Consider the following 27670-nt stretch of genomic DNA (forward strand, 5'->3'; position numbering starts at 1 on the left):
GTTCGGGTCCTTAAGCGGGTAAACCGGAAGGGGAAGGCAGTCGGGCTGTGAGCGGAAAAGAGTGAGGCCACGCGGGCGAGTGTGGAGAGGGGGGGGCGCCGACGGCCATCGGGAGCCAACCCCGAAGATAAGAGGAAGCTGCGGAGTGGTGTGCAGCTGCAGAGGAGACAGCCAGAAGGGCTGCGTGTTAGAGGCAGCGGTGTGGCTGCCAGGAGGAGCTGCGGAGAGAGAGAGAGACAGCAAGAGGCTGTCAGAGCTGCGGAGGGAGAGGAGTTGCAGCGAGTACAGCCAAAGGGGGCTGTGTGAGAGAAACAGCAGCGGAGCTGCTGTTGTGGATCGGGCCGACATTGGAGTCAGCACCGTGGAGAAGCTACAGAGTAAAGACAGCCGTGTGGGTGTACAGCACGAACCGAATAAAGGACACTGAGCCAGACATCGTGGTCCAGTCGTTTATTACACTGGTGTCGGAAGTGCAACGGCATGTCGAAACAAGTGAGGAAGAAAGTTAATCCGGCGCCTGCATCGGCTTCTTCGTCCGACGACGACGAACTCCCTCCAACCACGGATCCTGTTGGGGTGGTGGAGGAGAGCCCGGCTGAGGCGACCACGGGAACGGGAGTGGAGGATGTTGGCGCGGTGGCGGGTCCGTCGACATCATCAGACGCGGATCAACGATGGCAAGCGATGGCGGTACAACTGGAGGCACTTAAGGACGTCCTGGCGCATCTATGCCATCTCGTCGCGCCAGGGACGATGGATGATGCAAGTGGTGCTCCGCGGGCCGCCACGTTGCCTGTCCTGCCGCCGCCATTGCCCACGCGGCAAGAGGCCGCCATTTTGCGCGCTCCGTGGCGCCAAACCGCCATCTTGGCCACGCCGCGGGCCGACGCCATTTTGAATTTGCCATCACAACCACCACCATTGGAAGACGGCGGGAAGAGGAGTCGGAGTCGCCACCTTACAACGGTTAAAGAATTTTCCGTCGGTGGGGACTGGAGTGCGTTCGCCTGCCGCTTCTTGGCGGCGGTACGCACAGCAAGATGGACCGATGCGGAGGCTTTGGAGGTGTTGCCGACTCTCCTGGACGACGAATCTGTCCGATTCTTCCGTTCCATAACGACCGATAAGAAGGCAACTTTATGTGGTGTTTTTCAAGAAATGGCCGATGCTTATGAGCCACCAGATGATGCGCATCGGCGATTCGCTCAACGACAACGAGCACCAGAGGAGTCGCCCGTGGCGTTCAGGGGTGCGGTGCTGGAGCTGGCCATGGCAGCTTATCCTGAGACGCCACAGGACCTGCTCGAGCCTCTCATATTAGGGAAAATGTTGGAGCTGTCTCGGGATCTAGGGATCCCCATGCCTGTGTGTGGGCATGAGAAGCTAACTTCCCGGACGGCTGCTAAGTGTCTCGATGCGCAATTCAACCTCCGTCGCTGGAAACAAGTGACGGCGTGGACGGGGGGGCCCGTCAAAGAAGGGGATGCGCTGGGGTGGAACCCTGCGCAGGCTGTCTATGTTCCGGATGACCGGGGCCCTCAACAACTGACGGCCGCCTCCGCTCCATGGACGGGACGCGGCGGGCCGAGACCGCGCGCGGCGCTACCAGAACGGGGCCGTCAGGAGGCGAGGCCTGCGCTTCGGTGCAACGAGGCCGAATGTTTCCGCTGCGGGCGTAGGGGCCACTACGCCAGAGACTGCTGGGCCCGCTTCCCGGCTCCGCCGCAGCAGGAGGCCTCGGCACCGGTCAAGTCGGCTAAAGATCCTCCGAAACAGGCATGTCGGCACGCACCAGACACTCGGCAAGGCTTTACACCTCACCCATCACCGTCGTTGCGCCATCCTAACGTTGTGGTTAAAGCATGCCCTTCGACGGGGCCTTGTCGCTCGGTCACGCAATGGCGCAAGTTGGCACGGAGAGTCGTCGCGGCCGCTACGGGCTCGTCCACTGTACCGGGGTCTATACAAGGGGTGGACGTACGCATTTTGGTCGACTCCGGCGCGTCTGTGACTATTATTTCGGATGTCATTTTTCATCTGTTGGGCATCCCGCCGGGGGCTGTGCGTCCGGTTTATGGGTCGTGCGTCGCTGCCAACGGGGGTAGCATGGGTATCGTGGGTCAGGTGGATGCTAAGATATCTATTGGGGATGTGTCGGCCTCGGGTGTTGTGTTGATATCGAGATCTTTGGCGGTTCCTTGTTTGTTAGGCACCGATTTTTTGGCTAAGATGCCCATTTTGATCAAAATCAATGAGAATTGTATTGAACTGCCGGGGGGCCGTCAAATCTCGTTTCTGCCGTCGCCCTGGGGGCGACCTGCTTCGGCCGTACAAGTGCAGGCGCTGTCCGTCGCATCTGTGGACATCCCACCTGGTACACAGATGCTTATACCCTTGCGGTATCGGAAGCCCCTGCCTGATCGGCTAGGAGCAGTAGGGGTCTTGTTGTCACCGTCCGCCGCGATAACAACCGGGTTGGCGTTAGTGGGGGCACAGACCATCGTCCGACCGGATCAATTACCGTTTTTACAGGTGCTTAATGCGGGGGGAGAAAACGTCCGTGTCCCGGCCGGTACGGTTGTGGCACATGCCACTACGGCGTTTGCGACCCATGATTGTCCACATAGCCGGGGAGTTGTTGCTGGGGTTTCCGAGCCAAGGAGTTCGGATGATCGTTGGGTTGCTCATTTATGTGACGAAAATTCTTCCCTGTCCATGGAGCAACGTGGTGAGCTGCGTAAATTGTTGTTGACATATTCCGATGTGTTCAGCTCCGATGATTTGGATTTGGGCCGCACTTCGTTGCTTTACCATCACATTGAGACGGGCGATGCTGCCCCTATTCGATTAAATTCGCATCGGATGAGTCCTGCGGAGCGAGAACACGTACGGGGGGCAGTGGAAGACATGTTGGCTGCGGACATTATATCGCCATCTAACAGCCCATGGGGCGCTCCAGTCGTCTTGGTTAAGAAGAAGGATGGCAAATTGCGATTTTGTGTTGATTTCCGCAAATTGAATAAGATATCGGTGGCAGATGCGTACCCCCTGCCGCGTATGGATGACTCCCTCGACGCATTGTCGGGGGCTAAGTTCTTTTCCACACTGGACCTCTCTTCGGGATTTTGGCAGCTTCCCCTTGACGAGTCCTCACGGGAGAAAACCGCATTCCGTACGCCGCAGGGGTTATTTCAATTCAACTGTCTCCCGATGGGATTGAATGCGGCCCCTGCTACATTTCAAAGATTGATGGAGCTCGTTTTGACGGGGTTGCAGTGGGAGACATGTCTTATATATTTGGACGATATCATTGTCTTCAGCCGCACATTCGATGAACATTTGACGCGGCTGGAGACAGTGTTCACGAGGATGCGTTCTGCCAAATTGAAATTCAAACCAAAGAAATGTCACCTACTGCAACGGTCCGTCCGCTATTTGGGGCACATTGTGAGCGCTGAGGGAGTGTCCACGGATCCGGAAAAGACGGCGTGCGTCCGGGATTGGCCGACTCCGGCCACCGTGGGGGATGTTCGGCGGTTTTTGGGATTTGCCTCGTATTACCGAAGATTTGTGCCGGGTTTTGCGACGATTGCGAGGCCTTTGCATCTCCTTACGGGTAAAGGACGGAAGTTTGTTTGGGGACAGCCGGAGGAGGCGGCCTTTCGGAGTCTGCGTGATCTATTGGCCACGGCCCCAACATTGGATTATCCCGATTTCGATCACCCATTCATTCTTGATACGGACGCGAGTGACACAGGTATTGGGGCGGTGTTATCACAGTCTTAAGGGGGTGTAGAGCGTGTCGTGGCGTATGGTAGCCGAGTCTTGTCTCCTGCGGAAACCCGCTACTGTGTCACTCGCAGAGAACTATTGGCGGTTGTTTTTTTCCTACGGCAATTTCGACCATACCTCTACGGTCGTTCTTTTATTGTGCGTACGGATCATGCGGCCTTGCAATATGCCCTTAAAATTGACCAGCCATCCGGACAGTTGGCACGTTGGTTGGACACGCTACAGGAATTTTCCTTCCAAATTCAACATCGGAAGGGAGTGCGCCATGCGAACGCTGACGCACTTTCCAGATTACCGCGGCGCGCCCCTTGTAAATGTGAGTCGGGGACGCATAGGTGTTCGCCGATTCCAAACCCCCCTCAGCCGCTTACGTTGGCCGTCGAGAAGTCGGACACTCCGATGGAACCGGGACCGGCTGACGGGGTTTTGAATCTGCCGCGGTCTGTCTGGATCCGGGAACAGATGATGGATGAGTCATTGGTGTCCTTGCGGAAGCGGTCTGCTAAGGACAATGGGAGTCCGAGTACGGCTGTGGGGCCGCAAACCGCTCTCCGAGATGGTCTGCTTATGTGGCGGGAGGGGTTCCAGGAACGTTGGCGCCTGGTGGTACCAACGTCCTTGCGATTCGAGTTGATTAGAACCCTCCATTGTGACACTCTCTTACATTTAGGGGTGCAGAAGACCTTGTTGACGTTGCAACGTCATTATTTTTGGCACGGCATGGCGACAGATGTCGTAGGGCACGTGCGCGCGTGCCCTGCGTGTGCACGACGTAAGCCGCCGAAACATCCTTACGTGCCGCCTCTCCAGTCGATTCAGGTGTCTCGAGTCAATGAATTGGTGGCACTGGACATATTGGGACCTTTTCCACCATCGGCGAGGGGTAATAAATATTTGCTGGTAGGGGTTGAGTACCTCTCCCGTTGGCCGATGGCCTGGCCGTTGCCCGATCAGTCGGCCGCGGCCATTACCGACGCCTTTTTGTTTGGGTATATTATGGATAAGGGGGCGCCTGAGAGACTCCTCACGGACCAGGGCAGGAATTTCTCTTCTAAATTATTGGCGGAAGTGTGCGCGGGCCTTGGGACTAAGAAAGTACGGACATCCCCATACCATCCGCAGACGGATGGTATGGTTGAACGGCTGAACAGGACATTGTCTGCCATGCTTTGCCATACCGTGAGTGAACAACAATCAGATTGGGATCTGCACGTCCCCGGGGTGCTTTCGGCGTACAGGATGACGCCTCATGCGGCTACAGGATATTCGCCGTTTTACCTTATGTATGGTCGGGAAAACGTGCCGCCGGTGGATGTGCAATTGGGAACTGGGGTGAAGGGACCTCGTAAACCACTTCCTGAATACATTCAGGACACGGTTCGCCGAGTCACGGAGGCGCGGGAGAATGCCCGCGTGGCTACGGCCAAAGCCCAGGCCCGGAACGAGCGATATGCGCGACGGTCTGAGGGGGAGTGCCCTTGGAAGGTTGGGGACCTAGCCTGGCTTCATTGTCCACAGGTACGTCCGGGGACCTCGCCGAAATTGCACAAACCCTGGCATGGTCCCGTACGCCTCATTGCGGTTCCCAACCCACAGTCAGCACGCGTCCAGATTGGGTCTCGTCACTGGGTTGTGCATACGTCGCGCTTGAAACCATATGTTGCTCCCTTACATGATGCGTCATCCCCCAATGTTGCCTTGCCGGGGTCTGTTGCTGCTGACTCTCCCCTGCCTGCGTCCATTGATCTTGCTAGAGAGCCTGTCGTACCTGTTCCAGACAGGCCGGCCGTGACATTGCGGGGGACGAGGGGCCCTGCTCGGAGGACGCCTGCCAGGTCTGCGGGACCTTCGAGCCCTGCAGCCCTTCCGACCCAGCTGCGGGCACGGTCACAGGACAAGCCCAAGACTAACTCTTTAGAGACACGGGACGGCGGTGGACTTCCAGCTGCGACAGGGGGATTACCCCCTGTCATTCCTCGACTTTCATCGCGTTCCCGTTCTGCGAGTGGGCCGCCGACCGTCCGGGACGGGCCGGCGACCCGCACACGTTCCAAATCGCTTACGTTTCGTTGATTGTTGTTGTCTTGTTATTTTTTTCTTACAGTTGTATTTATTGCATGCTTTTGTACGTTCGTTGATGTTAATTGCGTTGTTGTTGTTGTTCTTGCTGTTACATTGTATGCTTAGTGTCCTTTAGGGGGGGAAGCTCGGTTCGCCGCATTACGATTTGCTATTGGTCAGCCGAGGTCGGCTGGGATTTTTCTACGGGGGAGGGTGGTGTAATGCGGGCGTAAGCGACCTTCCGGATGTGACGTCACGGGGGGTGGAGTCATGTGACGTGGGGGGAAGGTTCGGGTCCTTAAGCGGGTAAACCGGAAGGGGAAGGCAGTCGGGCTGTGAGCGGAAAAGAGTGAGGCCACGCGGGCGAGTGTGGAGAGGGGGGGGCGCCGACGGCCATCGGGAGCCAACCCCGAAGATAAGAGGAAGCTGCGGAGTGGTGTGCAGCTGCAGAGGAGACAGCCAGAAGGGCTGCGTGTTAGAGGCAGCGGTGTGGCTGCCAGGAGGAGCTGCGGAGAGAGAGAGAGAGAGGGCTGCATGTTAGAGGCAGCGGTGTGGCTGCCAGGAGGAGCTGCGGAGAGAGAGAGAGACAGCAAGAGGCTGTCAGAGCTGTGGAGAGAGAGGAGTTGCAGCGAGTACAGCCAAGGGGGGCTGTGTGAGAGAAACAGCAGCGGAGCTGCTGTTGTGGATCGGGCCGACATTGGAGTCAGCACCGTGGAGAAGCTACAGAGTAAAGACAGCCGTGTGGGTGTACAGCACGAACCGAATAAAGGACACTGAGCCAGACATCGTGGTCCAGTCGTTTATTACATATGTATGAGGGTTCCTCTGTGTGATGCCTGTAATAGGGTTCCTCTGTGTGATGCCTGTAATAGGGTTCTTCTGTGTGATGTCTGTAAGTGGGCTCATCTATCTGATGTCTGTATGAGGGATCCTCTGTGTGATGCCTGTAATAGGGTTCTTCTGTGTGATGTCTGTAAGTGGGCTCATCTATCTGATGTCTGTATGAGGGATCCTCTGTGCTGCCTGTGTGATGCTTCTTGTGTGTGGTGGCTGGATGGAGGCTCCTCTTCTCCTCGGACGTGCTGGGTGGCGCAGAGGCATCATCGCTCGGGTTTCCACTTCTGAGGAGCAAAAATCCGGGACAGATCGTAGGGAAGAGAAGCATACTCTCTATCAATTCCACAAGAGGGGAGAAACTGCATGCAAATGTATTCTGTTGAGTGGTTTGTTACTTGCAAATGACAAACACTGGGACTTTTAGCATCCAAAATTGAAGCCTGTCCTGAGAAATCTGAACGTCATCCAGGGACATTAAAAGGCGCGGCCGTTGTCCCTTGCCTCACAAATCGCGCACCGCTCCAGACGCTGTCGGCATTGTGAAATATTCTCCTCGGAGAATGGCAACCCGACTCTCGGCTCGCTGGCCAGGCTTGAGCGACGATTATGATCGAGTCAACTTTGAGCTGAATAAACGTTCGCGTCGTCCCGCTGCGCTCTGCCGCGTGCAGGTGTCTCATTTCGTGGAGAAGAATCGTGAGCACGTGCGGCAGGATGTGGCGGACCTCTTCCTCGGCAGCAGCTGCACGGTAGCTCCCTTTCCACGGTGCAGCCAGCGCTCGCCGCTCGCTACCATCACCCGATCCGAATACTCACCACTGTCAGGCACTGATGGCAAACTACATACTCATATCAGCAGCTGCTATTCGCCACTAAGTCGCGGTGACGTCACCATTGCGCTTGTGCCAGGATAGGTGCATCTTTAGATCTTTAGATCCCCCGTATAGCCTTAACAGACTGTAGGGGCAAGTGCTGTTAGCGAGCACCTATGAAGGCCGGAACGGTACACGAGGGGGTGGGTGGCCAGCACCACGCCCGACCGCCTTTGTCTCCCCAGTGGCGATGTTTACACATCGCACCAGGTACTCATTTCACCATCACATCACCACCACTGCCACACACGCGCTCAGCAGAAACCATTCGCCACTGCCACACGATCATCACAAACACTTGCCTCGATCACAAATCAACACACGCACACACTCACTCGCCACTGCCACACGCTGAACATAAAAACAAATACCACACCACTACAGCACAATATTTTATACACACGCACACACACTTCCATCTAGGGGTGGACAAAGAAGGTGGTCACCGCATCGTGCACTTTCTGCGGCCGTCTGGAACGCTCTTTCTTTCCGATATTAGGAAGCCACTGGAGCTATGCACTTTTAAATAATATAGATTGAAAACTGATTTCTTCAGAACTTATTTTTGTGTTTAGTTTGTTGTCCATTCTCCGCACCTCCGAATAGTACAGTTGGCTATTTACGGTGCAAAAGAAGTTCAACATAAATTTCGATTTAAAGCTTTCGTGACTGCAGGGATTCATATTCTTGGTTCTTTCGGTAAAGTCACGTAGAAGGAAAATAATAAAATAATAAAACAATAAAATTCTCACGACGTTTCGATTGCAACACAAGCAATCATCATCAGGTGTGAAAACCACAGCAAGAAAAAAACATCTCTTGAAAGAACCAAGCATATAAGTTCAACAAAGATACATGTACATATCTATACACACGCCTGATCAATACGCAGCCGATAACCAAGGAAAAGACCCACCGTGCGCACGTGCAGACATGCGGCTGTCTCCGCTGAGTCCACCTCCCTCGAGTCACCGAGCTGCCCTCGTGTGTCCCGCGCCCGACCTCCTGTCCTCAGCTGCTCGCCGAGATCTTTCAGACTCGGCGCCATCCGGCGGTGGCTGCGGCGGTGCCGGGTTCCCGCGGCGGCCCCTCGGGCCACACGGTCTCCTCCGCCTTCCAGCATTCCCTGCAGGAGCTGCTGTCACGCATGGAGCAGTGAGTGGTTAGTGGGGAAAAGCCACACAGGAGGAGGAGGCGCTGATGGGCCACGGTGGGGGGGGGGGGGGGGCCTTCAAAAGTGTGGTTGACCTCTGTGCGAAGAAGCTTCGAAGAAATTCCCGGCCGATTTCTTCACTCTTTCTCCGAGATAGGCAACCTCTTTGGCTCTCCCACAAGGGCATATACCTCTCTAAATCTTGACAGTTTGAAATGCGTCATCATCGTGATCATCGTCATCGGCCGCCACGGTCAGTCCACTGCTGGATGAAGGCTTCCTCAAGCCACTGCCACCTCTCGCGATCCTGCGCTGCAACATTCCACCCGCCGCCGAGGTGGACTTGATCGTTTTATCACCTCCCCGGTTAACAACATCCACCGCAGTGCTGCAGCAAGTGGCGCATGAAGGGCGCGTAGCTGCCCATTGGCACTTTTCGTTCGTTTTTTGGCCCAGTGCATTGTGGGCAGCTATGTGCCTTCGTTTTCCTTCGCTGCGTCGTGTGAAGCGCCGAGTATCGGTGTGTGTGGGCTGTGTGAACATCTTGCGTTTAAGCGCTTGGAGGGAGGAAAAAAAACCCTTTTGTGGGAGTTGTGAGCCATTTTAAATAAATAAAAAAGTATAATGTTGCAAGGGACACCTTGGGACCTAACAAAAAAAAGGAATGGAAAAAAATGTTTTTAATTGTGGATGATTGCCCTCGTAATTCCGTCTCTGAATGGTTCTCCTCTGCAGGTGCAACACGTGTTTGATTCGATGTTTGAAGCCAAACTCCAGGAAGGTAAATGGCGCACCGAGGGCAACATTTCACAGGGTTTTCAGATTGACTTTCTAAATCGTAATAAGTGCGGTCTCAAAAAACTTGACGTGGGGAAATTCAAGGGCCGTTAAATTACAAAAAAATCCTACTCATGCATTTAGAATTCAGAGGAATAGGGTTTGAAGCAGAAACAATTGAAACCGACTTGATATTTTGTCGGTCAGATCGCACAAGTAAAATGTGTGTTGTATATCCTCCTCCACCCGACATAGCCCATGCATAAAAGTTGTCACGTGAACAAACGTACTGCCGCGGCACACCGGTGTGTGCGAGAGCGAGCACTCCACGGCATTGCACAAGTTGTTGCGGCGTTTTGCTGCTACTTACAACCAGCACCATCGGGCAGCTGCCAGTTTTTTACGACACACATTTGTGTCGGGTGGTGGCGGGTTTTAACGACACATTTATATATTCACGCGATCTAACCCAAAAAACCCGTTATGGATGATATCGGTCGCGAAAGCCTACATGTTAAACTAATTATGCCTTTAGCCTGCATATAAACCATCACCCAAATTCCGGTCATCCTCGCAGCAGCGGCTTTTGGCTGGCCATCGAACAAGGACGGCCACTGCATCGCGCGCTTTCAGATGCGCTTCTGCGGCCGTCTGGAACGCTCTTCCTTCCGATATTAGGAAACCACTGGAACTATATAGCACTTTTAAATCTAGATTGAAACCTAATTTCTTTAGAACTGCTTCTTGTGTTTAGTTTATTGTCATTCCCCCGCACCTCCGATTAGCACAGTTGGCTACGTACGGTGCGAAAGAAGTTCAGCATACGTACAAAATGGGCGTTCTCCGATCGACGCGTTTGTAACATTTCAAGGAGTGCGACGTTTAAAGTGACCGTGCTTGTGATCTCCGTTCACCAGGAAGCCGGCTCGTTTGAGCCGGAGCTCGTACGGAACCAGCTGCGGTACCTGGGGATCTTGGAGACGATTCGAATCCGCAAGGCCGGATTCCCGGTGCGGATGCCCTTTGACACCTTCATCAGGAGGTGGGGGAGGCCTCGTGGCCTCTAACGTCACGAACGCCTGTGCCTTTGTACTTTTGATGGCAATGCATTCGGAAAGTTGGAACTCCACACGCATAAGCCCCGAACAAGCCTACTGGCATCACAAAGGCGCATCTGCCTCCGGTACGTGGCAGCCCTTCCTAACCTGCGCAGTTACTTAACTAACTCTCATATAGGTTCGCCCTGCCACAAAACACCCACCCATGTGGGTCAACACATGTCAGATCATCATGAGACACGGTCCATCCACCGCTGGATGAAAGCCCCTCCCCAAGCCGCAGGCATCTCTCCCGAATCTAGCTGCGATGTAGCAATCCAACCAGCACCTACACACGGCCTGTTTTCATTGCTCCATCTCCTTGGAAAAAAACATCCTCTGCGCGTTCCATGCCTTGGCTGGCACTCCATTATTATTATTATTGGTCATCGACCATCGTCCATTCTAACATGTCCTGGCTCCATCTCTCACGCTCCTGCGACACCACAATCCATCCCATCTCCTTACGCTCGAGCTGACCCCATTGCTCCATCTCCACCGTGGTTCATCCTCTTGGGCATGCGCTCTCTCTTCGGCTGCCATTCTGTCGCCTGTATCATCCGTCAATCAACATCCGTTATAGCCGTGTGTCCTGCTCAAGCCCACTTAGTTTTGTTGTTAGCGGTCAACACAATATCTGGCGATCTTTGTATACAAATGGTTTTACATGCGAATGTCAATGGCGTCACGGTGGCGAGATGTTAACTGCTTCGCCTGGTATACAGGAGTGCGTCTGGGTTCGATCCCGACCCTGACGTCTGCATTTTTGGAGTTTGCGTGTCTCTCTCTGCCCGTGGTCACGTGGAATTTTCTCCGGGTTCTCCGGTTTTTCCTTCCACATTTAGAATCAACATGCATTTAGAGTATTTGGCTGATATACATTTCCACGTGATAATCCACTTCATTGAGCTACCATTGGTGGCCAGGTCGCTTCTGAAAAATAGCTACCTGGTAGAATATTTTTTGTTTCATTTCAATGGTTTAATGTGTAAATGATGATACATTATGTTGTTCGGCTCAGATATGCAGTTCTGACAGAAACCACTGGAGAAGGGAAAAACGGGTGCCTCTCCATCCTGAACACCCTCAAGCCAGAGCCCGAGGGCCTATTCAGGATAGGCCTCAGCCAGGTGAGACAGGAGTGCAGTTGCCAGGAGATGGCCAAGCTGAAGGGGAAGCATTTTCTGTACCGAGTATCGAAGAGGATTTTCAAATACCTTTGACAAAAGTAGAGTGTATTTCGGACCTAATGCGTACAAAGCTAAGAAATGTGCGAGAGAAATGCACTCGCACGTATTAAGCGAATACAGATTGTCGAGCTGGGTGGGTGGCTCAGACACCTGCATAAAACTGCGTTCTCAAGTGCAGTGCATTGGCGGGCTCACCGCGGACCGCACACAATAAACCGTCTCGTTAAATTTGATTCTGCACTAAATTTTGGCTAAATTCCCGCTCTGAGAATTAAATGTAACGCAACAAGCCATTTATCCCTGTAACGTGACGGGCGGGAAAGTGCTGCCCCCTATTGAGCGGACCCGACTTCACTTGAAGGGATCTCGGACGTAGTTGTCCGAGAGTTCCTTGTGGAATTTTAGTTGAGTTGCACGACACTGACAACAGTTGGGTTACAATTGGGGGGGGGGGGGGGTGGTGGAGGAACACACAGAGTACAGATTGTCGGAAGCGTGTAAAGCAACGAAAGCAAAACGAATCGCACCCAGAACTTCTGAGTCGACTCGGAATCAATTTTCCGGTAATTGCACACACGCGGTAGCGCTGCTGAGTATTAAATTGTTATCTTTTTTTGCTGTTTTCTTGTACGGTGTTGTGACGTGCAGTTTTTGCACGAATACCGTCAATTATATATTTCTTTTATTCTAACCCCACTGCCGTTGTGCTGTGGCTAGCCGTCGAACAAAGATGGTCATCGCATCGAGCACTTTAAGATGTGCTTCTGCGGCCGTCTGGAACGCTCTTTCCGTATTAGGAAGCCACTGGAGCTATGCACTCTTAAATCTAAATTGAAAACTCGTTTCTTTTGAATTGCTTTTTGTGTTTAGTTTGTCGTCCTTCCCCCGCACGTCCGATTAGCACGGTTGGCTATGTACAGTGCGAAAGAAGTTCAACATACATACATACAACATACACACGCGTGTGTGCTTGCGCGGTGTCCAGGTGTTCATGAAGGAGGCGCTCTACGTGCGACTGGACAGGGAGCGCGAGCGGCGGGTCAAGGTGGCAGCTATCACCATCCAGCGGCACCTGCGGGGCTACATCCTCCGCAAGCAGTACCGCGTCTTCCGAGAGAAGGCCGTGGTCTTGCAGGCCCACATCCGCGGCTTCAGGGCCAGGTGCTTGCGCTGCCCGCGGGGGGGGAGATCACGCAGAACCGCCCAGAAATAACTTAACACGTGGGACAGGTGGCGCCGGATTTGCTGCTTGCTGCATGGCCTCAGTGGGATCAGGCTCGGAGTTAACGTTGCATTGGTGTCATGAATCAAGATCGTGTCATATTGTTTCGATGTCGGTAAACCCCCGTAGCCTAGATCCTGCAGCCGCAATCCATATACAAGCGGTGTTCCTGAACACCTTCATGCAGAACCCTTAGCTCGGTGCTATACGCAGGATCTTCTGTCTCACTCTCTAGTATTACGTAACCACAGGCCCCGAGCTCTTAGAAAAATGTAAGGACTCGCGTATGTTTGCCCTAGAGATGTCAAACTTGCCACGGAGTTGGGAACCGCTGCTTTACAGAATCATGTGTGCCTGTATGTGTGCTCAACTGATCTTTAGCAGCACTTGCCCCAACAGTCTGTTAACGCTATACTGGGGGTCTTTGTCTTTTGTTCCTGGCCCTACCCCCACCCCCTTGTGTGTTGTTAAGTTTGTAATCGGGCGCACCTACAAAGGTATCTAATGCTAACAAGGGGAACGTTATCTGTGTATGTGCATGCGTTATCTTGAACACAAACTAAATACTAAAACGCGAATGAGCGGCAGTGAGTCCAGATCTTTGTATATATTGATTAGTATTAACGTTTGTTTACCCAGAAAGGCCTCACAGAGTCTCGTGACTGTCTTTCAGAAGGTGTCCTGACAAGTTTTCGGACACTCGCAGGTGGCGATCGCTACGAATGATCCAAACCTCCCCGACCGATGCCATGATGTGCGGTCATGTTTAGGAGATGAACTGAACTAACATTTTATTATTTACCAGGTAAAGCACATGGAACTGTTAGCGCTTATTCAGAGGCGGCCTGGACACACGCGTGACGATACCTCGTCAAAGTGGCCAATTTCGTCATCGCACGTGGATAATTATAGCAGCAGTTTAATAATCTAAACGTGTGTTGATTCTAACCGGTGGAGCCCGGAGATTAATCCACGCGACCACCACGGGGAGAGAGAGGACACGTGCCCCAAATATACAACAGGCGTCGTCAGCGTACAGGATCGAACCCATGACCTCCTGGGTACTCGGCGAGGCAGATAAGATGTCCTCATCACCAGGCACCCCTATGCTCTATATAAATAGAAACTGCCGTATTGTTTTTGGTTCTAAGTTCAAGTTTGTTATTCTATTTAACTCGGCGAGGGCTTGAGAGACCAGAAGTCTAATTTGTGTGGGTGTGGGTTGCGTGCGTGCGTATGTACAAGCTTTCGTGTGCGTCACTGAAAAGGGTGGCTCCAGTTTGACAGGGATGGGATAAAGTTCAGTGAGTGGGGTTGTACTTTATGGGCATGAGAGATGTCAGCATTTATTTTGGTCCTTTTCAGGTTACTGATCCTGTGTGATTAATTCTCTTTGTATAATTAATTTCGGTTCTTTGTCCACCAGTCGTGGGGGTTGTTTGACCGTACTCCACCTCATGCTGGGTCCGTGTGCGTTGTCGAAGGGAGGGTCCGGGGACTTGTTCAGAAGTCGCCCGCTCTTCATGTTATGTGCCGCCACGTTTATGGCGCAGCGCACTAAACATTTGCGCGACCGCTCCATATAGCAATCTGAATAGATCGGTATTTTTTGTAATTATGCATGAAGGGGCCTTGCCACCCACTTGAACTGACCTATTTTTATTTTACCAGCTAAAGCCCACTGAGCTATATGGCTTTTTTTCAGAAGTGACCTGGCCACAAATGATCGTTTAACGAAGTTGGCTTATCACGTGGAAATTTATAGCAGCCAAATACTCTAAACGCATGTTTCTAAATGTGGAAGGGAAAACCGGAGGATCTGGAGAAAAATCCACACCACCACGGGGAGAACATGCAAACTTCAAATTTACAGGCATCAGGGTTGGGATCAAACCCACGACCTCCTGTATATCAGGTGAGGCAGTTAACATCTCTCCACAGCGGCGCCCCATTCATCAATCTTCCTAACATTTTACTTCTACAACATGAGTATGACGTATGGGCTTTAGGTGTGAAGTCTGGCAGAGACCGAATGAGAAGGTGCATGGGCTGTCTGTATGTGTGTTTATAGAAAATACATAAAACTTATATCCAATTTGTATGAACCGAAGAACTTATGGATAATCATTACCCTATTTGCCTCTCTCTGGCCATTAACACCATTTCCATGTTTTTGGACAAAATACTGATTATCTCGGGCTGGCCTGAGTTCTCTGCGTCAAAATTCGAGCCAAGCGAAAATATTAATTTCTGGGGAGAGGACTACCCAATTCACGTGATACCTCAACTAACTCGAAAAGTCAACTTTCGAACCTCTGGTCGTCCGTCCACTGGAATTGTGGGTCAAATTGCGCCACACCCAAGTTCACTCGAATCGCCTCCTATTTTTCTTATATCAATCCGTGGAAACAAAGGTAACGCGCATTATTCGTCTCCACGCGCAGCGCCACCGCCTGTACCCCAACAAGGCGATTGTGTTCCAGGAACAGGACGTGAGCCACCTTTGACCTGTGTGTGCACGTCGGGGGCTCTCTAGGAGGGTGGCGACTGTGGCGGCGGTGGTGGTGGCCGTCCCCGTGACGTGGCTCGTTGTCGTTGCGCAGGCGGCGGTTCCAGCGGTACCGGCAGGGCGGGGTGCAGCTGCGGGCCGCGGTGCGGATCATCGTTCTCACGCGGAGGTACCTGAAGGTGCGCAGGTCCCGCGAGACACCGCCCCCCCCCCCCCTCTTCTATTCCACCTCCCCCCCCCCCCTTTCCGCACTGACCCCCTGCGCAGTGCATGAGCTTGAGTCTTACTCTTTGGTTTTTTGGGTAAAGTCACGTAGGTAAAAAATAAAATAATTTAAAACAACTAAATTAAATCGCGACGTTTCGGGCGCAACACAAGCGATGCAGTCTGCATCGGCAGTAGGCCATGCTTTCTCACCTGATGACGGACGCTTGTGTTGCGCCCGAAACGTCGTGATTTAATTTAGTTGTTATCATTATTGTTTTTTACCTACGTGACTTTACCGAAAAAAATATGAATCCTTGCAGTCACGAAAGCTTCAAATCTAGCTTGAGTCTTAATAATTGTACTGACTTTGTTTATCTAGGAAGGCCACACTGGGTGGTAGGACTCTTTTTCACGAGGGTTCAGCGTTGGGTTTTCATTTTAAGAGGTTTTCGGCCGATTCAGAACCAGAATCTTTATTTAGACTGCAGGAGGAATCCGATGAGCTATGAAGGCACATCCGCGACGCCCACGGGAAGAGAGTTTCGCAACACTTGTTACAGTGACCCACCAACCCTCGCTGCTGCCTCGATAGTGCTGGACTACAGGCAGCCACGGCGGAGAAATAATAATACTGGGAGGTGTGTTCACACGCGACAGGAAGGCATGACTCCCACCATGCCTGGCATATGTCATCTGACCACCCCAAGTTGGAACACTGCTGTCATCTGGGGCAGAGCGCCCAGTGCCCACCTCACTGCACTTGACAGCATTCAACGTAAAGCAGTCACGTTGTTTGTTGATCCAGGACTCGCCAATTCACTCCACTGACTCGCTTACTGGTGGCCATCCACCTCTTTACGACTCTTCTACCGCTACTGTCGTTTGTTTCTGTTCCCATGAACGTCGCTCATCGAGGTGCAGTTTAAGGACAACAGACTATGGGTCTCTGTGTGAGTCTATGGGTCTCTGTGTGAGTCCATGTATGTATGTTGAACTTCTTTCGCACCGTACGTAGCCAACCGTGCTATTCGGAGGTGAGGGGTAAGGAGAATAAACTAAACGCAAAAATCAGTTTGAAAGAAAATCGTTTTCTTTCGAACTGGCCTTGAAAATGAGATGACTGATGTCATCGGTCCATCCAATGCACTCAATTCTGCCCCACGCTTCACGTCATCAAGGCCATTTCAGGAATGCGACTGAGCCAATGTCTCAGCAGTCAACAGCTGCCTGGTTTTCCTACGGCCCTTAATGGGCCCGCCCAATTACGGCGCTCCTCACAAAGTGAACATGTCTCCAAGCTCAAATGAGCACCAGTCTGTGGTGTTGTGGCAGGCCCCCCCCCCATCCCTCGCCGCCTACCCATCCCCGTTCGTGCGGCATGAGTGGTGGTTGTCGCGACCGCAGTGCAAAAAAGAAAACCCCCAGGATATATTTCGTGGGAAGAAGGCTCGCAATAGATTTGCCAGGGCAGGTGTCTCACAAAAGACGACGATCCTGGGAAGAATCGGGACAGGTGGCAAACCCTGGTCGTGAGCGGCCGTGAGGAAAGACGATGGCTTACGGCAAAGGCCAGGCTGTACTCTGGTTAACGATTGGGGGGGGGGGGGGGGTTAACACTCACCCGTTACTCGTGACACTAAAGCTAAGCCGAGCCTATATTGTTTATGGACGGCAAAGAGTGCATCACCAGGGCCGTGCGCATAGTTTTGCAGCTTTTACTGCGGCGATACAGCACTATGGGCAGGTACCACAAACGGTTTATGGCGCGTGTTCTTGAATGCGATCCATTGTGGACTGATCCGTCACATTTGTTTTTTTCGTGTAACTCGACGAATTTGCGGCACCGTCGGTTAATTTTTTTGTCCTCGAATTTGCTCAAAAGACGCCCGGAGCATTAAATACGTACGGCGAGATCGAATCGGTAAATGTAACTATTCAACTATTTTTTTTTGTTTACCAGGTAAGGCCCACTGAGCTATGAAGTTATTTTTCAACGGTTTTATTTAACTTGACTCCTGTTTGTCGTGGTCAAATCTTGTAATCAAAATTTAGTCCACTTTCTGTTGTCTAATCAATTCGAAATTTTGCACACGTACTCAGATCCAGTGACAATGCATGCCTGTATCAAAATCGGCGTCAATTCATCAATTAATTGCCTCCTTTAAAGCAATTAACATTTAGTATATATTTGTGTAGGTCAAAAACGCCGCGGTCCCTAAACTGTGGAATTGCCTCGCCCAAGAAGCCGGCACCGCGTGTCTCTTGTGACCAAGATGTTGTCCACTTCCCGTTGTCCAATCGAGTTATTTACTTTTTAGTTGCACTTTAAAATAAAACCGTTGTTTTTAAAAAACTTTTTTAAGGAGTTTATTTCTAAGCGACTTGGCCACAAGTGATAGCTCAATGAAAGCGGCTTATCACGTGGAAATGTGTAGCAGCAGCCAAATGCTCTAAACGTGCGTTGATTCTGGACTTGCGAACACCTGACACAGCCAACTAGTAAGGGTTGTCACGTAAACAGAACGTGCCAATTCGTCACTAGTACAGCACTAACCGGTGTGTTGGAGAGCCAAGCCACAACATTTACAATCTGAGTACAACGTTTCGGCAGTAATTACAACCAGCTTCGTCAAGCGATAGCCAGATTTGTGGAGAAGTCCACCTGTTTCGTACCTTATATAGAGGCGTAGATGTGGTGACCACTCTTCCAAATATACAGCAGCAGGCGTCAGGGTCGGGATCGAACCCACGACCTCCTGCATACCAGGCGAGGAGACGCTAACGTGTGGGGAGTGGAGTGGATGGGCGTGCCCCCCCCTTCCCCCCGTGGGGTAGAGATCAGATTTAGGTGGCTGCGGGCTGATGGAGCTCACGCGATCAATCTCCACGTTGGTTCGCTGGAGCCGACCATGTTCAAAGTTATCCATCACTGGCCGGACCTGCAAATTCGAAAATGGGAAAGAGCATCTCGTATTCACCGATTATATGTGTGACGCAAAAGCCTTGATCTGCTTTTGACTCTGGTGGGAAAAAAGTTTTGGTGTGGGGTATACTGTGCTTTCACGACAGTTTGAGAAGAATATAGTCACTGAAGGAAGATGATAACACACTGATGTGCTACTTATATTACAGAGTCTGCTGTTACCAAACTCTTCACCTGAACTCAGAAACTAAACGACATGACCCCAATACTCCGATCCCTCCACTGGCTCCAAATCCAATCCCAGTTCTACCTCAAGACTTCCCTCAATTTTCAAAATGTTCCATTTTACACGCTTCCTCCTATCTCTCCCCCTATCACCCCTCCACCTGTTCTACTCCCGTCCATGCACTTTCCACTTTCCAATCCAGCAACCATGGAGTTACGTTGAAGCCCTCGGTCAACCTCCGCTCAGTGGGAGATCGCTTCTTCTCTCTCTGCCAATCTTCTTATCTGGAACGTCCTTCCCTACCGCGGCCATCTGTCCTGTCGACCCCCTGCTCCCAAGACAACCCTCTTCTCCTATGACCGTCTCTTCTCTTCAACAATTAAAACGCTTTCATTCTTCTCCACGAAGCACGTCCCTCTGTGAAGAGTCAGGCTATGCAGTTTTTTTTTATTTGAGACGCTCGGCAAAATCCAAAGTGCATTTTGATGTTTACCTATCGCATAAATCTCGTAGCCTATTCCCTGCAGCCTCGATCCACGCGTATTGTTCTCAACACCTTGAAGCCTAAGGCCTAAGTGTGATGTTGTTCATTATCCACATAGGGTCCTCCGTCTCTTTTCAGTCTTTAAACAACCAACCGCATGCCCCCGAGCTATTTAGTAATACACGAGGCCTGTCAATAAAGCAATTAAACATCTTTTAAAGTTACGTCGTTTGTATTTCCCCAGGACGTTCTAAGTTTCTCCTGTCAGCATCGCGCCGTCGTGAGATGAAGAATCCATCGGGAAAGCTGGCAAGGCGGTGTGGCCCCACGTTTGTCAGAGAATTACCGGAAAAGGGATTTATTATTTCATAAGACGTCTTTTAAAACATTGACTCGGCATCTTTACCCTTCATGCAGTTAGCGGTGTGCACGTTTCCAAACACTCTTGATGGGAGATTGTTTTTTTTTTTGTAGCATGACAAAGCGATGTTTTTAATTCTCACAGCAGGAATTGAATCACGCGGCGTTTGCTTTTTCGTGCAGCTATGGCGACCAGGCTGAGACCATCGACTTGCCAACCCAGTGTGATCACAGGTGGCTGAAACCTGGGCTTGAATGCAGCTTACAAGTAGTGCCAGCTCTGCACATCAAACCTCTGGACCAGCCAGTCACTTGAATTATCAAGCGTCTTAATGGGATATAATCACGACATTGTTTTTTCCTCTCTCCTGTCTAGCTCGCACCAAGTGCAGTAGTTGTCAATCAATCCAGCACACAGACCTTTCTAGAGTTGTGGTGGGAGAAATGTGACTTTAGTTGATAAAATATATCTTAAACAGGGGGCATAGATCTTCTTGGTTTTTTTCGGTAAAGTCACGTAGAAGGGAAGTAATAAAATAATAAAAATAAAACATAATAAAATAATTATTATATATTATTATTATATTATATTATTTTATTATGTTTTATTTTTATTATTTTATTACTTCCCTTCTACGTGACTTTACCGAAAAAACCAAGAAGATGAATCCCTGCAGTCACGAAAGCTTTAAATCGAAAAAGGGGGCATAGATGTTATTTGTATATATATAATGTGGACTCTTATCTGATTTGGCATAGAGGAACTTATTTTGTGTTACTGTTTTAAATTCTTTATAAAAAATAAGCATCCCTAGGCGCAGGCATAGAGGCCCAAAACGCCAGGTGGTCAACAACAAACAGCACCACTGTGGGTTTAAGTAGATAAGTAGATACGCATTAATACCTCTCTTGACCAGGGGTGTATTGGAGTGTGGGAAAATAGACGACGGGAGGTGCATGAAGCAGAAAGAGAAGGGCATTGACATGCAGCGTGTTGACCCTACCGCTCTATTGAGCCGGCCAGATGCCCCCTATTTAACGGGCCACTTGGAGCCGAGATCTCACAAATACTTAGAACCTGGATTCACGAATGCGAGTTGACGACGCAGCACCAACTCGGCCGTCCTTTTTTCCCCAAAGCGGCAGAAGACGAGAGATTTCCCCTACGATGCCCCCGTTATCACGCAAGCCCTTTTGCAACCTGTTGCAGTGCGATGTTACGGGGTGTTGCTCCCTTTTCTGGGAGCCGGCGTTAGGCAGGGCGCACAGCGGTAGTGCGTAAAGCCAGATAACGTTTGTAGCGCAATACGGCTTTTTATGGCTGGACTTTGACACGGGAAATAGTTGCGTTGTTTGTGTTCGCAAGTCCAAGTCCTTAACGGTGTCATTCGTCCTGTCTAGAATTCGGCCCGCAACGATTTTTTCAAGTCTGCTAGAAAAGGGCAGATGTGAGAGACGTACGTACGGTGAGAGAGGACCTTTCTTTTCAACGGCGTGAGTAACCGGCGAGGCCAAGAGGGTTTGCCCGAGAGGATTAAGCGCTACCTGCCGGGTGAGTGCCGTCGTGAGTTTGTGCGAGAACCCATCCCTGGGATATCTCCCCGTCCGGCTGGGCGTTGGGCAGGACCACTCCGCGCGCGGTCGACAACGCGGCTCGCCGAGGCTGGCTCTTCTGGGGCGTTGTTCACTGGGGTCTGTTTTTCTATTTCTAACCGAGACGTTTGGATGGACGCGGTGGTTTTTTGTCTTGTTTTAAAGCAATGGATCATCTGTGTAGGAAAGTAATGGGACAATACAAAATCGTTGTCGTCTTCGTGTTGTTTTTAAAAAGAATATTTATTATTGTGAAATGTGCCGTGTCGGGCAGAGGTGTGTTCGCGTGCGAGGGAGTGGTAGTGTAGCTGCGCTACGATCCCAGCGACCGGAGTTCGATTCCCGCTCACGGCCGACAACGCCAGTGACGATTATCTGAACCGGTCCAGGGCCTCCTTTAGGTCGACTCTGCCTCAAATGAGTACCTGGTGCGGTGTGTAAACATCGTCACAAAGCTGGTCGGGCGTGGTTGCTGGCCACCCACCCTACCGTGTGCCGTGCCGGCCCATATAGGTGCTACCCGCTAACAGCACTTGGCCCAACAGTCTGTTAAGGCTATACGGGGGATCTTTGTAGTAGCATGGTCGGCGTGTGTCCTGGGCCCCTCGAGGGTGCAGCTGGTGCAGTTACACCGCCTGCGCGTTCGATGGCTACCCCACCGAGCTTTGTCTCTCGACTGTGTAGCGTTCCGTGAAGGGATGGGAAGCTTGAACACAGCAGATAACCGCAGACATTTGCTGCACGAACGTGGCTTTTTTTCCTTTTGTGAAGAGAGAGAGAGTGACAGTAATAAGGTGAAACGGTAACAAATGAAATGGGCTGTTATGAAGCTGACATTGCCCATCATCGTCATCATTGGCCATTCTCTATCCACTGCTGGATGAAGGCCTCCCCACACACCGCCGCAATTAATGTTGCTCCTGCACGTGATCTCATCTCATCGCTCCGTCTCTGCCGTGGTCGCCCCTTCGGCTGCGGTTCCTCCTTTGGCCGCAGTGTTTTCACCGCCAATCTCGTCCCGCGCCCATCGTCCCCTTCAAGCGATGAACGTGGCCCGCTCCAGTCCACGTGGCCGTCTCTAGTGGTCGATGTGACACCTCTGGTTTTGCGTCCCCTGCTTTCGCACGATCCTCTCTCCCTTTTCCTCGGCGTAATTCTGAGCGAGCGTCTCTCTCCCTTGCTGAGTTTGTGCACCCCTCCACACTGTCCACATTACTAACCCGTACAACAGAGGCAGCAGTGTGCGCTGATTGAAAACTTTCCAGTATGCTGCTTTTAATTATAAATCACTAGATTCTGCTCTCGATCCCCTCTTTATTTAATCATTTTGATCCTGATCAACCTTCAATCACTGCCCTAGGTAAACATATTCTGCTTTAATTTATAACGGTGTTACTCCAACAATTGGTTTAATTTTGTTCGGAACACCTTTTCTGCGCAACTTTTGTTCGTGTATATTTTTGAGCCCAAGCTCCTCGTTTTGTGATATTCTTCAGTGCATTCCTACAGTTTTGTTTTCACTGCTTGTCAGCATGGCTACGCCATTCGCAAATCCTGAGACGGCGCAACATTTCCCAAGCTGCCATTTGACAAAATGAAAATTCATCTGTAGCGACGGTCGAGGAAATTTGTTGACAGTAACTTTTGGCTGGCTATTCACCCAAGGCTTAATTTCTCACGGGATATTTTCCGGATGGCTGCGGGGATAGACTGGAGTAGAGACAGGACCAGAGAACGCGGTAAAGGTGCAGGCCTACAATTGCTCACTCGTGCCACTGCTGGCGGAAGGACTTCCGCTTGAGGCCAGAGGGAGTTCTATAGGGTGTATTGGTCTACTCTCCCATGCTGATCAGACGTGTTGGAAGATGTGAGGCTAATCCCGCACTTTACCCAATCACACGTGACCTGCCAATCGCCTAACTGTGGTGTCACCCATTTATACCGCTGGGTGGACGGGTGGCAGAGTGCTTTTCAGAAACTCGCACCGCAAGAGACGGGGGGACTGAGGATGAGGGGCATCACCACTGCAGATTAGACAGGAGCTGGATTCCCAGGGGTGGGATCAAATAATAAAAAATGCTCGTTTAGTCCGTCTCTTATGTTTTTTAATTTTATTTTATGTTGGTAAAAAAAAACTTGCACCATCGTTCCAAATTGCCACGCCGGAAGATCAAATTGCGCGTTTGTATGTTGAACTTCTTTCGCACCATATGTAGCCAACCGTGCTAATCGGAGGTGACCTCTAGATTGCAAGTCCAGTGTAATAGCCATTACATCACGAGCAGCATCGCTGTAGAAGGAATGCAGACTCGGTGCAATTGTACAATGTCGGAGCACTTGGACTCGTAGACAACAATCTGGGGAGGTTCCACACACTGTGACATCATGTCCACCCCAGTGAACATCACGTCCACCGCAGTGAACATCACGTCCACCCCAGTGAACATCACGTCCACCGCAGTGAACATCACAGCCACGATAGTGTACATGATGCAAGAGAGGGTCAGTGCAGGGTAAAAGTGTCCGTATCTCTGTGGGTCTCTTTGGAGTCTGTAGGCCACACCTAGTCTCGAGTTATGGCTCGAGGTATGGCCGAGAGTCGAAGGTGGAGTAACCCTCATCTGAAATGATAACTCTTTGTCAATTATTACACACGCGGAGCGTTTCTGGGAAGTTTATTATTGCGCTTTGGCAATCATTATTAAGGTTTTTTTTTGAAGATGGCAAACCAGACACAATGTTGATATATTCACTGTCTTCCTGCAAATATGAATAATTGCAGTGTTTTTTTTTTCCCATCGAACCAAACTGTATAACTTCCTGACGTAACTGCAGGCCTCGTCGAATCTCGGGACCCTTTACCACGAGGGTCCCCCATGCGTTGAGATGTTTGGGCCAATTCCGTTCGCGAGCGTTTGTTTTCATATGGGAGGCAAACCGGTAGGGCCCGGGAGAAAACAACCCCGACCAACCAAGCGCGGCGTGACACTTTGCACCGCCATCTCCTCGTCGCGCACCTTTGCCGACGCACACCCACCACAGCACGTGTTGATCGCCCGTCCCAAGTACTGGCGAGGATTATTATTCGCACTTCGCTTCCAAGATTGGGGCGACGTCGGGCACATTCGGCTGCGGACTCGGTTGTAGTTCTACGCGTCGCGCTTATCTCGATGGCCCTGCGACGGTCAAGCCTGGGAGGCTGACCACGTGGACCTTCCTGGGACGAGCGTTGCGTACTGATCAAATCAATGTTTTTGTTTTTTTTCTTCCCCTTGGCAGTATAAAGAAGAAGAGAAGCTGAGACAAGAGGCCCATTTGGGGCCGTTTGGAACTGGAGCGATGGCGAACGTGAGTTGTCGATGCCTATCGCGTTGGGATATTGTCACTAAGCATGGCGATTCGTTCATAACAACAACAATAATAATGCCAATCCAGGAAAGTGTGTATGTATGTTGAACTTATTTCGTACCGTACGTAGCCAACCGTGCTGATCCGAGGTGCACGGTTGGCTCTGACTGAGTCTCACGACGACTTTTTCGGAGCGTGCTACATTGGAGTATTTGACCGATTCCACTCACGATGAGTGTCTGGCTTCATGTGCGGGGAGACTGGAGAACCCGGAAAAAAACCCCATCGCTCACACGAGGGGGGGTGACACTGAACTCTGCCATCTCACAGCCCACGCCTACCACAGCTGCCACGCCCTGGTGGTCACCCCCTCCGATTACTCATGGACGTTCGTCACGATCACGGATCCAAGCGTGTTGCGCGGTGCGCCGTGTCGTTGACTGTGGGAGAGACCTGAACTTAAGGGAACCTTGATTACAGAGGTGGTCTTCTGCCACAGTCGTAAAACTAATGAGCAGTACAAACAGCAGGGATAACGGCACGTGTCTCTGATAACCGAGTCTGAGGCGGCGACGACGGCATGAGGATGGCTGGAATCCCATGACGGATACACCGATAGTGCGTGCACACAGGAGACTGGGTTTAGGATACGTAGGCCGATAATGTTTTACAATTGGTGGAACTGTGAACCCGAACACATACACGCACACGGTCAAACCGTAAAGGTCACGATTGGTGAGTTATTGTGATCTGGTTGTCCTTTGTGGGCGAGGACAGCGCTTGGGTAGGTGACCTTCGTGCGTGCCAGGGTAGTCACGGCGCTGCTGCTGCTGCTGCAGCAACGCTGTGCTTGGGTGATGGTTCAACAGAGGGTGGTCCAGCAGCGGCATCTCTGCTCGAAACCACGGTTACGCTCCCTGGCCTTCACCAAACCGCGCTGACCAGCGTGGTGAAGTATGGTCAAATAATTCCCCGTGACCCCCACGCCGCGCGGGGAGGCCCTCCCTCATCCAGCAGTGGATTGCAAAGACACGACTGCAGAGAGGGTAGAACATAGTGGGCTCATTGTGCACAGTGGAAATTAAAGACACAAGCCACGGTAGTGTCGTGCGTTTGTGGCCATTCAACCCAAAGGAAGGGGCGTAGAGTAAACCCACCGTAGCCTGCGCTCCTGCAGTGCAGAAGGAATAGCAAAACAACGCAAACTCCCTCCGCTGAAGCCCTCTCGCGCCCAACAGACCTCGATAGCTCCTGAGCACGTCGCCTTCGCGTTCAAGAATAGCAGTGGGGTGAATGCTGCCTGAGATCCATTGGTTCGCCATGATTGTTGTCTTCACATTGCTATTGCTTAGTGGCAATGGCGCTGCATCGTGTCCCAGTTGCATTCCCGACGGTGCAAATATTCAATTGCATTGATTATGTTACCGGTGGCAATATTCAATTGTATTGATCATGTTACCGGTGGCAATATTAAATTCTATTGAACATGTTACCGGTGTCAATATTCAATTGTATTGAACATGTTACCGGTGGCAATATTCAATTGTATTGAACATGTTACCGGTGGCAATATTCAATTGTATTGATCATGTTACCGGTGGCAATATTCAATTGTATTGAACATGTTACCGGTATCAATATTCAATTGTATTGAACATGTTACCGGTGGCAATATTCAATTGTATTGATCATGTTACCAGTATCAATATTCAATTGTATTGATCATGTAACCGGTGGCAATATTCAATTGTATTGAACATTGGTATCCCTTCCTGGTAATCGCACTGCGTGTAGTGACCCAGGTGCATCCCCGGCGGTGCACTATCGGCACCTTGTCAAATCATCCGAGGTGCGGCTGGCCGAGCCGGTGTGACCCCGTCGGCGGTGTGCCCGCCGACGGGGTCGCGTGGGAGAGAATTTCACGGAGATTATTTTTGCCCGAGTGGCTTTTGTTTTCTTCGCACACCAAAGGAGGGGGGGGGGAGGGGGGAGTTGCACCTCCCGATTAGCGTTGGTTGGCTACGTAACGGTGCGAACGAAGTTCAACTTACTTGCTCGGCCACGAGGTTTTGGCGTTCGTCGCAAAGCAGTGAAGCCCAACGATTAAATGCTCAGCGTTGGCATCTAGCTTGGGGTTTTTTTCCCGTAAGTGAGTTTTATGGCTAAACTATTCCATCTGTGACAGTTGCCTGCCACACCTTAAAACGGAGGCTTTGTTTTCCCCCAAGCCAAACGGCAATTGGGGCGTTTACAAACAAGCCCAGCGCGGCCGGGCTTGCTTTGGTATTGTCCTTCATATCAGCGTGGTGATAATAACAACGTCAAGGTCGGTGCAAAGTTCCACGCTGGAGAACAAAAAATTATTGATGACTCCGGCTTTTATTTACCGTCGAATAAAGCGGCGCGGTCGGTGTGTGCCCGCGTCACCGCTTCCAATCTCCCACCCCACACCACGCGACACTGCCGATTGACCCTGTGGAACCTCATTTGCCAGCATGGTGCATTGTCTTTGAGTTGTGCACCTTTTGGCGTCATCTGGTCCAACACCATGTGAGACTAGGCTCTAAGGAAAGCTGTCTCGGGTGTGGATCAATCAACTTCAAGGACAGTGCACATTATCAGAGTTATGTTTTTTGTTTGCATTATGACTGCAGGTATTGTGGTCTATGTAAACATGACTCCTTGTAAAAAAAGGTGTCAGTTTTGTTGCCAGATAGAAGGGTAAACAAAAAAATTATTATTGCCGATTGAGACAATGAGTCAAAGTGTCTTACATCCCTCCCCACTCTCTCCGACCCATCGGCGAGAGTGGGCACGGCCACGGCTAATCGACCGGCAGGTCGGCGTGCGATCGGCGCAAAGTGTGGCGTGGGCAAGTCCACCTCTTCCAAGGTGCCCACCTCCTCCAAGCGGGAGGGGGCGTTAGTCAGTTTCAGTTTATTAGGTATAGCCCTGTGAGCCATTCAGCTCTTGAATCGGGTGCAACCGCAACAAAACAAAAAACAAAAACATGAACAAG

At 51.2% G+C, this 27670-nt stretch overlaps 1 protein-coding gene across 1 annotated transcript in view; it reads left to right on the forward strand.

Annotated features, from left to right (window-relative positions):
- The window catches only part of LOC144730165 (unconventional myosin-XV-like), a 105347-nt gene that overhangs the window by 20488 nt on the left and 57189 nt on the right, over positions 1-27670 (forward strand). The window contains exons 17-24 of the mRNA XM_078610765.1: positions 7362-7439; positions 8578-8717; positions 9451-9496; positions 10410-10534; positions 11611-11719; positions 12765-12940; positions 15605-15689; positions 24583-24651. Coding sequence (XP_078466891.1) covers positions 7362-7439; positions 8578-8717; positions 9451-9496; positions 10410-10534; positions 11611-11719; positions 12765-12940; positions 15605-15689; positions 24583-24651 — 828 coding nt within the window. The remainder of the gene's footprint in view (positions 1-7361; positions 7440-8577; positions 8718-9450; positions 9497-10409; positions 10535-11610; positions 11720-12764; positions 12941-15604; positions 15690-24582; positions 24652-27670) is intronic.

The sequence above is a fragment of the Lampetra planeri genome, chromosome 35 (genome assembly GCF_965212315.1).
Source record: "Lampetra planeri chromosome 35, kcLamPlan1.2.h2, whole genome shotgun sequence".
NCBI classification, from domain to species: Eukaryota; Metazoa; Chordata; class Hyperoartia; order Petromyzontiformes; family Petromyzontidae; genus Lampetra; species Lampetra planeri.